At 37.0% G+C, this 11,006-nt stretch overlaps 1 protein-coding gene across 1 annotated transcript in view; it reads left to right on the forward strand.

The window, feature by feature from the left end:
• The window catches only part of LOC104082724 (intersectin-1-like), a gene marked incomplete at its 3' end in the record, with an annotated part of 27,936 nt that extends 17,419 nt beyond the window's left edge, over positions 1 to 10,517 (forward strand). Inside the window, exons 6-10 of the mRNA XM_009585946.1 lie at positions 2,523 to 2,623; positions 3,279 to 3,342; positions 5,562 to 5,699; positions 6,632 to 6,747; positions 10,229 to 10,517. Coding sequence (XP_009584241.1) covers positions 2,523 to 2,623; positions 3,279 to 3,342; positions 5,562 to 5,699; positions 6,632 to 6,747; positions 10,229 to 10,517 — 708 coding nt within the window. The remainder of the gene's footprint in view (positions 1 to 2,522; positions 2,624 to 3,278; positions 3,343 to 5,561; positions 5,700 to 6,631; positions 6,748 to 10,228) is intronic.
• Between the last annotated feature and the right edge of the window lie 489 nt (positions 10,518 to 11,006).

An 11,006-nucleotide genomic window follows, 5' to 3' on the forward strand; every position in this document is an offset into this window, starting at 1 on the left:
TTTACAAGGAATGCTCCATGAGTAGTGAATCATTGAAATATAATAATGAACTATTACAGTATGTGTTGACAGTATTTTCAGACTCTTGAAAACTTAATTTTTAGAAAAGCATTTGTAAACGTAATCTGCATTGTGTAATACTGCACAGGCACTCCTTCTGTTAGCGTGAAAACATAACAAGTAATATTCTTTAAAATTAGCAACTCTAGAATTATTTTTAAAAGCAAAATATTTAATAGTTCTTATATTTTAAATGCACTTCACATAACTGTTTCTTATATATTCTTCAAGTTCTGCATGAAAAATCACGTGAAAGGCTTTTAGATTATTTCAAGGCCTAGGAAAATGTATGGTCAGGCAGAATATATTTTACTATGGTCTGACAAAATAAAACTTCATTAGAGGAGGTAAGATAGTAATTTCCCAAAGTCTTTTATTATAAATCAAAACTTTCTCACGGGTCTATACTATAGATTTTTTTGCAAGAAGCAAATGGGTTGGAACGTTATTTATTTATCTATTTTTATTTTCATTTTTCTTGTGCCCTGGTATTAGATAAGCGACACTACTGATTATTGGCAAATAATCAGTAATCTTTCAAAAACAACAATCAAAAAATCTTTCAAAACAAACAATTATTTTTCTCTTTGAAATCTAGTACCGTCAGGAACATAGTAGTGATACTCTGATATACTTTAGAGAGGTACAAGAAGTTATCTGCTTTGTCTGTAACAGCACTTCTGGTATTTATAATAAATGAAGTTCAGGGAACTTCAGCTGAAATGGCTTCTAGATATTCCATAAGAGGTCTGTCATATATCTGAATCTTGCTGGTCACTTCTATTGCCAGCAGAGGCCTGAGCCTCAGATGACATGGCTTCTTTTCTGAGGTGAAATTGCATGGTTCTCTGAATCTGCCTAGGCCAGGGTTGGAGCTTCCTTAGCTCAATCGCGGTTACTTCAGTAACTCTGAAACGTCTGCCAGCACTGAAGGGGATGTTCCTTCACAAACTGCTGCTAATGCTGAGTGATGAACTGGCGTGTGTCTTTAAGTTTTATTTTGGAGAAAACAGATAGCAAGGTAATTGATTTGCAGAGTTTATGGAAAGGGAGGAAGAAGAGCTAAATAAAGTTGAAGTGTATTTTTTTTTTTTTCCTAGCTGTGAATTATTTTGAATTTTGAGAAGGGTAAAATTCAAAATTCTACTTGTGGTGCTTTTATCATTCTGCCAAATCACCAGTAGTGAACTCTTGTAATACACGGTGTTTAGCATACATGAGTCAACTGTTTTGTCCTCCAGCATTTTTTCTTCCAAAACTACCATTTGAGAATCCGTGAAGGAGAGTTTCATTACTTAATGTACAGTAACCTTACCTCACAGATGAAGGTACATACGTATGTAAGACAAAAGTAGACTTAATGTGTGGAAACTCCAAATCTAGCAAAACTGGTGGGGGAGGAATTCACATGGATAAAACTTAAATGGTCAGCTTTTTCTTTTTTTTTTTTAAGTTTCAGTTCTTATTTTCATTATGTAAGATGCAGCTTGGTTTTGCTTTGCTCCCATGAAAGAGTATTATTAAAGCACAATAGTTTGGAAATAGAAAATAGAAATAGAGGTATTAGCTGGTTTGGGTCTTGTCATGTGAGAATAGGATATGAGGTCAATTAGTAAAATATTCATATAATCCTTCTCAGCTCAACTTTGGAAGATTTTACCATGCTATCTGCTCAATGGACCAGGGAAAAGGGATTTGGTGGTTTTGGTTCATTTTGGTTTTTACTGTAATTTGTTGTTGTTACAAAATGTTACAAATGCTTATTTAATCTGGCTGCTCCCCAACAAAAAAGGACAAAGTTTGAATGTGTCTAAAGACAGAAAAACTGTGCTCATTGTTTTTCAGTATGAAGACTTGTCAGCCTTCATGCATGGGAAATTATAGCTACAAATAACAGCACTCAACCTATTATGTGGATGAATTAGAACTGGGAATATTACATTTGTCAGTTGAGTTCCATTTACAAGAAACTTTGGTTGCTTTCAAGTGTAGCTTTTGCACACTTTTTTCTATGTTTTCAGCATCTTTTACATTTGTTTTCCTTCATCAGCTTATGAATTATTTGGCTAAGACAACCAGTTAAAGACAGGGTAAAATGAGAAATTAATTCTGCTGACTGTGGTAAGGCATTTCCTATTACATTTAGGTAAAAGCTTTTAGCTCCTCTAAACTGTTTAGGTTACTTAATTCCCTGCTAGTAAAGGAAAATGCAAAACTCTTAGGCCTGTCATTCAACTGTACCAAAAAACATCTTCTAAGACACTGAATTATGATAAGTGTTTTCAAACAAAAGTCAAAGCTGTTGTGTTTTCAGGAATAAAAGGGAATATTTGTGAAAAGAACCATTTCAGGCATAAAACTTGATCTCTGTGCAGCACTTCATCCTGTTGTACCTGTTAGCTTCATGTGATTAAATTTAAAATTTTATTTCCCCCCCCTCCTTATTCTTTTTCTAATTCTAGTGTGCCTCCTGTGGCAGAGTGGGCTGTACCTCAGTCATCAAGACTGAAGTACAGACAGCTGTTCAATAGCCATGATAAAACAATGAGTGGACACTTAACAGGTATTGAAGCAGTTTTTGTTGTCTCCTTTTTTCGAACTGCCAATTATAATAGCATTTAGGATGCTATTCAGATAGTAAGAGACTCTCATCTCTTTCTGCTGTCACCATCAATATTTTTCCTGTTCAAATCTCCCAACTGCTTAATAATCTTGTTTAGGAGCAAGTATTTATTGTAGCTGGGATCATTTTATCACCTTCTTTCCTTTATTTTCTGCTAAGTAGGTTGGCACTGGGAAATGATTCTTGGAAAGGGTACAATGGGTTGTGTGAAAACCTGTGCAGCCGGTTACAGTGTTCAGTTCATCCACTGATGAGTGTGCCTATCCAGTTTCAGAGAGAAACTAGAATGGTACACTGGCTTAGTTTTACTAGTTCTGGGAGCATTTCTTTGCCTTTCATAGCTTTTTTTTTTTTTTTTTTTTTAATCTGAGTGATTGTTGTGGAGAAGGGAAGGGTTATGTATTTTTTAATGTTTTCCTTTTGGGCGCAGGGATGGGGCCTAGGGACAGCAGTATGTATAGCCTGTTCATGCTGATAACATCTCTTCACTGTTACCTATTCAGAACTGAGCTCTGCTTGTGTAGTAGCTACTTGGTAATGCAAGAAAAGGAGAAAGTTGCTTATTTGTTTGTTGATCCTTGTTTCACTTTGTTAGGTCCACAAGCAAGAACTATTCTTATGCAGTCAAGTTTACCCCAGGCTCAGCTGGCTACAATATGGTAAAAATAAATCTATCAATTTCTACCAAACTGGAAACTGTATTTAAACCTCTATACTGTATACTGTGGGTTTTTTCTCCCTTTTCAATCTCCCTCCACTGATAAATCATTATATGTTGCTCTTTTTAATGTATAACTTTATAAAACGAAACCTGCACTGCTATGCTTACATTAATATTACTTCACAAAAGTAAAAAAGAGCATCTTTTACACTATGCACATAGGCGTTTCTTAAGTTGGGTTTCAATTATGGGGTTTTTAGGCAGACAAAATGTTCAGCTTCCTATGTCTTCCACATCCCCGGCCATACGTGATGCAGCACCAGTGAAACTTACACATTTGCACAGGTAGTACAAAATTAAGCTTAATCCAGAACCATGCTTTCTTTGGGGCTTGTCTGCCTTTTATGCGAGTTTCTAAGGGCTTATTTCCAAGGGGCTGGAGTTACATATGTTTAAAATAATGCATTTTAAAAGGATTTGTCTTGGCTTCTCTTTTTCCTTTCAGCTTCTTGTTTGCTGAAGTTTATTGTGTTCTTATTGTCACATGGATTAGCCTCTCTCCTCCCTCATACTTTGGAAGGTCATGCTTTCCTGTGTACTGTGTAATGTTTCTGCTCTATTACTTGGCTAGTACTTGGTTATTGTTGACTTATGGTTATCTTTGGTGACTTCTCAGATGGCCTTCATGCTGCTTCTGTATATTTTTAATTTCCAGTTGCCCTCTACAAGTTATTTCTAATTAACTTCTATACTTCCTAAGTCTTTGCTTGAAAACCATTGTCAGCTCACTAACCCGTCTGACTTCTGTGTGAGGGTGTTAACTGTGTTGTCACTCTAACGTGGTGGTTCAATGGCACTTGCTTTCTTTGCTAAACACTGATGTTTCTGTTGTATCTTAAAAAGCACTCTCTCCTTCTCTGTTTTCTAACAAAGCTACTATAAGGAAAAAAAAAATCAACCCAGTCAGCCAGCAGATGATTAGCCATAAAATACTCTGCTTGTTGCCAGCACTTAAGTCGGCTGTGTGGGCAGGAGCATGATGTCAGTGTACCCCAGAAGTTCTAAACATAACTCTCTTAATTTTTGACATTCAAAACTGCCAAGTCTATTGAGATAAGGAATGGATTTTACAGGTTTTTTTGTCCTAAGTATTGCTCTCTTTCCTGATACTTACTCTCTGCTAGTGGAACTGCTGTTGCTGTTCTCTGGGGCAAGATTTGTCAGTCTGTATTGGGGGTGGATTCACTGATTCATAGACACGCAAAGTGAAGTACTGATGTGCAGGGTGCCAGCTATTCTGTAGCAGCTGTTTTGGTATTTCCGTAACAAAGATGTGGACCCAGACTGCTAGGATAGCTGATCAATTATATCCTTGCATGCTAGATTTTCATTCTACTGGCTTGTCCTTGTATCCTCACTGAGGAGTTCAGTAACACAAGCATGGATCAAATGGGGCTATAATTGTCTTCCAAATTTAAATCCCATAAACAAAGTCCTTTACCTTGAGACATCAAAAGAATGTATCAGTTGCTTACCTTTGATTTTCATAGTATCATGGGAGATTTTCCTGCATGATTAGAGTGCAGCATGCTAGAGAAACAAAGCTGATGTTTACGCTGTTAAATTTTATCCAATGCCATCTTAACATGAGTAAAAGCATTTTGTGCATCTGTTGGAGCACTGATTTTAGGCCATCCAGAGACGCTACTCCATGATTTTTAATATGTGCATAACGCTAAAATGTTTTTGTGCTTGTCAGGACTAGAATGTTAATGGCTTTGATTTTAATGCAAATGTGTGCTCTGGAATGTGAGATAGGAGCCTCCAGGGAAGGAGGAGACCAAACCAAAAAGTTCTACCAAACATCTGAGCTGATTCTTTTCTAAATGATACTGTGTAGTGGATGTTCATAAGGTGTTCAAGAAAACTCCATTGATTAATGTTACTTATATAGCATATGGTACAGGCAGCACTCAAAGAGCAAGTGAAGTAAAGCCATGGCTATAAGGGTAGTTTCAAGGCAGACATGCATGAGAAATTTGGGAAGTAGTGAAATATTTGGTTTTTGCTTTTTATTTGTTTTGAAGAAACAAAATAGTGTGAAAAAAATAGTGAAAAATGAAATTAATTTGGAACTGAATACGTTAAAATGATGCTTTTTAACAGTGATTTTTAAAGTTTAAGAATTTACTTACTTTGTACCTTTCCTTTAAAAAGGAATCTTTCCGATATTGATCAAGACGGAAAACTTACAGCCGAAGAGTTTATTCTGGCTATGCACTTAATTGATGTAGCTATGTCTGGTCAGCCGCTGCCACCTGTACTGCCTCCAGAGTATATTCCACCTTCCTTTAGGTAACTGGTTATAATTCTGGAATCTCTCTTCTGAATTTTTATTTCATTTGGGAAAGCTGTCTTGTGAGTATAAAGTACAAGAGATTGAAAAGTAACCCCTCTACTTTCTGTACTGCATCTATGGCACAGAGTGCCTTCTCGTTGGGAAATGCTTGTCTAGCTTTTTGGTTTTATTACAAGTACTGGATGCTGGAAGTAGCAAGAATTCCTTGTAAGAATACAGTTTTGGTCAATGTTTTATGCTAGCATACCTTCCAAAACTTACTCAGTCTGGCCATATAGATTTAAAGTGTTACAGTTCAAGCTTATACTTCTGTAGAGCAAATGGGATATGCTGGAATTCAAAACATGCTATGAATTTACATTGTAGCAAAGTTAGACATCTTGTGATACAGTTGTATCTGTGAATAGTAGTGGTGAGTCATTACTTCTGTTTCTCTGTTTCACTTTTTTGTGGAGGAATGGTTGGGAAGATGGTAGCAGCAATGGAAAGAAATGTTTGCATACAATCATAGCTTCATGTTCTTTAAGTATCCTCCTGAAGATTACAATTTTTTTGTTTATTCTATGTGGGATCTTGTTTTTAGCTTGACTATAGTGAGCTCTTCCTCTGTCTTTGCAACTTTTGCTGTAGTGTAAGTCGGCATTTCCCCAACTTCAGGCTGGTCAGAGATCTTGGGGACAGGGTTAAACACATCTGAACTTTGAACTAGGTTTCTCAGGTCACCCGTGTGTGCTGTTGGGACTGTGGAGGATACTGTTATCTTAATGGCAATGGCTGAGTAAAATCCTCTGGGAAACACTGAAGGAACATTAAATTTCATTAAACATTACATCACTGCATTTAATTTATGATTTCATCATTAAATCATAAATAAATTTGGCAGGCATAGGTTCTTTTAAGCAACTTGGAATTATCGTTTTATTGACAGAAGAGTACGCTCTGGTAGTGGCATATCTGCTGTAAGTTCAGTATCTGTAGACCAAAGGTTACCAGAAGAACCAGCATTAGAAGAAGAACAGCAGCAACTGGAAAAGAAATTACCAGGTGAGCAAGCAAAAACAGAGGATGTGTTGTGTGCTGTTATCAGAGAGGTGTTGTCATCAGGTTATATGCTGTGGAGTTATAACAGCTTATTAAAAAATGTTTTCTTTCCAAATCAGTTTGTGAAATGTCAGAGGCATAACCAAGACATTGCTTGGTCCAGCTGATTCCTGACTGTTCCATGATCCTTTGTGTTAGTGACAATGGAGTTATGAACAACATTCAGGCTGCTTATCTTATGGTCTCTCAACAGAGTCAGCACTTTGCAGCCCTATTATAGGACTGCAATGAAAACTTTTTACTACCTCCGTCTTCTGACTTAGGTGGAGAGTAGTTTGGCTTATGTACTCTTTAAAAGATCACAATATACATACAGAGGCTGGTTTCATTGCAGTCTGTAACAATATGGGTTTTTTATATAAGCTTTAGCAGCTCTGCTTTTGGGAAAATAAAAAAAAAGGAAAAAGAAAAAAAGAAAGAAAGGGGGGAAAAAAAGATAGAAAGTTGTCTAGATGCTAAGTGGCTAAATGTTAGGAAATGTCTTAACACTTCTGATCATCCCCTCACTCTTCTTTGTACTTTCTTTACTTTTGCTCTATTTTATTCTAAGAATGTCACACAATGGAAGATGTAGCAACGTGACAGACTTGTGCAGTGCCATAATAATGCTTTTCTGGTTTGTTCTGAATTATTTTTCAATTTTTTTTAATTGATTCCTAACACTGTATTGCCTCTTTGATCACAGCTTAGATCTGAGTCGATGTTTTAGAAGACTTTCCACAGTAACGCCAACATCCTTCCACAAATCTATTAACCATTTTAGAGCTCATGACTGTGTGTGTTTAGTTAGGATTATTTTTATTTCCCATGTACACTACTCTATTCATTAACATTTGAATTTCCTTTGCTTCTTCATTGCCAGATCGCTCAGTTTTGTGAGATTCTTCTAAAGCTCTTCACAGTCAGGTTTTTATTTTAATACTGTGACTATCTGGCATCATCTCCAGAAGCTGTCTTGTTACTTTTCAATCTCCTCCAGATCATTGTTGCACACTGAACAGCACAATTGCTAGTAGAGATCTTTGAAGGAGGCTACTGAGAATCTTTCTGTCATTGTGAAAGTTGGTAATTTATTTCACCCCTTAATTCTAATCTTCTAACTGTTTGTTAGTTCCCAAGGACCTTCTCTCTCTTTCCATACCAGGTTAGTTCAGGGGATCTGCATGTGAGCAATTCACATACAACTCTTATCTTTGGTTTGTATTTTATAACTAACTGCTGCTGGCAGTCTGCCGGGTATTTCCTGGCTGTAGGAAGGTGAAGGGAGATAGCAGGGGCTGCTGAAGCGGACCTTACTAAGGTCTCACAATGAAACGTTTGGTCACAGGTGAGGTATGACTCTCCTGTATTGGCTCTTTGAGGCCTAGGTCTTGTGTCTCTGGAATCAGAGGATTTTGGTATGCAGTTTGTAGTGTCAGGAAGGTCAACCACTGCCTTGGCTTAGTTTCTTTATTAGATGTCGAAATCGTGCAAGTATTCTTCTGTTGACCTGATCTTCTTTTTCAACTTGCTTATTGATACAATTGGGTCTATTAGACTTGAGAGGCAGCTCCTGCATTGGTTCTTCCATGGTATCATGTTCAGTTATGTATACTAACTAACTCTCTGTCTATTGTAGCCTCTGCTACTTTGACCAGCGTGGGAGTAGACTGACTTGTCTGTAGCTTTCAGGATCCTTATACTGTCTTTTCTTAAAGACTGGTGTTGCACTTGTCATCTTCTAGTCTTACAGCACTGACGTTGATTAAAGGATGGATTGCACAGCACAGCTAGTAGTTCATGAATTTTGTATTTGAACTATGGATTAGCAATGTCTGGGTTTGGCAATCTCTTGCTCTTCATTTTTTGGTTTTGTTTTTGTTTTAAAGCCATTTCTGTTTTCAGTTAAAGAGGAACTAGAGTGTATAAACCTTTTACTGTGTTTGATGTATAGATTTTCCATTGTAAAGGTCACTTATAGTAGTGAATGTTGTCTTGCTTCTTCATTGGCTTTGCTAAATCTGGCTAGGTGTTGAGGTTTTTTTTTCTTTTGAGACATTTGAAAGAGTTTTTATTGTTGGCTTTTATAACCTTTTAGAAGCTTTCCCTTAAGAATAGTAACACAAGCCAATAGCTACTTACTTAATTTGCTAGAAGTTGTTCTCTTCTATTTTCGTACTTTGTATATGCTTTGTTTTGTTATCTCTGGTAGCTACCTTGATTTTGCTGAGTAACCATACTAGCTTGTTGGGCAGCCATCTTAGAACCTGGTGTTTCTTCTTATGGTCTGTGTTTTCTGAGCCTTGAACATGGTATCTTAATGTCCATGCTACTTGCAGATGTTTTGCCCTTCTACCTATTCCTTTTAACTGACTTCCTTGACATAAATCTTTTTTTTTTCCTTTTTCCCCCCCCCCCTTTTTGCTTGGTTTCCTAAATCAGTGGGGGTTATAATCACATTCTCTGTCTATCAGTCTGTATCTTAATATTCTTTGAATGCTGTGGCTAATTTTAAACAAACTTGACAGACACTGAAGTGGTTGAATTTTTTCAAGTTTTATGAAAATTGGTGATTGGCAATAGGAAAGGGGGCCAAACTTAGAGAAAGACAAGAATTGGTGCAGCAGATGTCGGGCCAATGTGTCAAACAGTTAGTGCATGCACACTTTGAAGTAAATATGTGCTCTCTCTTGACTTGACTTGCATGCCAAAATGTACATGTTGGGTATGCAGGGAGAGAAATACAGAATATGGGGTATATAGGGTATGAAAAGAAACAGAAGGTGAAAGTGGAAAGATTAATTTGGAGGAACTGTGAGGGAGGGGCCTAGGAATGTGGAACAGGGGAAGGACAATCCCTGATATTGCAGAAGAATGTCAGGGAACCCGTGCTGGAACTGATGTCATTCTTTTAGGACAGTAAGTGATGAGGATGCGAATCTGCAGGAATCCAGTCTTCCTGAGTTCCGCTGCTCAAGAACTTAAGCAAACCATTTCTTTTCCTGACAGTAATGAGTAATCTTATGAGAATATCAAGTTTAAATACATTCTGGTTGTTTGCATAATGGCTTTTTGATAATATCATTAGCTGAATTCTTTGCCTTGCAGTAATTGAAGTGTTGGTTCTTGTACTGCTACTGTTAACAAATGTATAGAGGAACTCCATATCCTGTGTTCTCACAGAGGATTAGCTGGTGAATGGTTTGTCTAAATTATACCCACTTGTTGGGCTTTGTGGCGAAACCTAGAAGCCTGAGGAATGGGAACTGAAATTCATACCTTGGTTTCCTAAGAATGTAGGTTAAAGGGGATCTACAATACAAATGCTAATGATAAAACCTGTTGAAAGGTTGTTTCACTTTGATTCAGCATATATGGATTTTTTTTTTTTAAAGTCAGTAGTAGACTTTAATTCTCCTTTGCCTCATGTTTCCACACATTAAAGTTACATTTGAAGATAAAAAACGGGAGAACTTTGAACGTGGCAATCTAGAACTTGAAAAACGGAGGCAGGCTCTCTTGGAACAGCAACGCAAAGAACAAGAGCGTCTAGCACAGCTGGAACGGGCAGAGCAGGAAAGGAAAGAACGTGAGCGGCAGGAGCAAGAACGTAAAAGACAACTGGAGCTAGAGAAACAGTTGGAAAAACAACGGGAATTGGAACGGCAGAGAGAAGAGGAAAGGAGGAAAGAAATAGAAAGAAGAGAGGTAACCAAATGGATAGAAGGAAGATGGTTATGTCACTGGCAGCTGTGTCTAATTAGAACAAAATGTAATGTGTACACTAAATATTTTGCCGTCATTTTTAGTAAGCAAACATTTAAAGAATGAACCTAAATTTCTGGGTTTTTGAAGGTAAGGAAAGAGGCTATCTCTTTCTTTATTTTTCATGTGAAATGAATGGATGAGACATTTAGATCTAGGACAGTGTGCTCCTAATGTCTGACTTCTTTCAAAATAATAATAATTATTATTTTCTTTGATATAAAGAGATGCTTGAGTGAATGAAGAAAAACTTATGGGCATTGGTGGCATTCATGATTTTCCTGTGATGAGTTAATTTGTTAAAGAAAACATGTACCGGTTAACTTAAAAAGCTATTATTTTCTCACATTACCAAATAATGATGCATTCAGTGCAGTAGCATTTTATGCTTTGCAAAGCTGCAGAATGTCTAATGTTGGAGGTCAGAAAGAGATTTAGAATCATAGAATCATTAAGGT

The sequence above is a fragment of the Fulmarus glacialis genome, unplaced genomic scaffold (genome assembly GCF_000690835.1).
Source record: "Fulmarus glacialis isolate BGI_N327 unplaced genomic scaffold, ASM69083v1 scaffold11629, whole genome shotgun sequence".
Classification (NCBI taxonomy): domain Eukaryota; kingdom Metazoa; phylum Chordata; class Aves; order Procellariiformes; family Procellariidae; genus Fulmarus; species Fulmarus glacialis.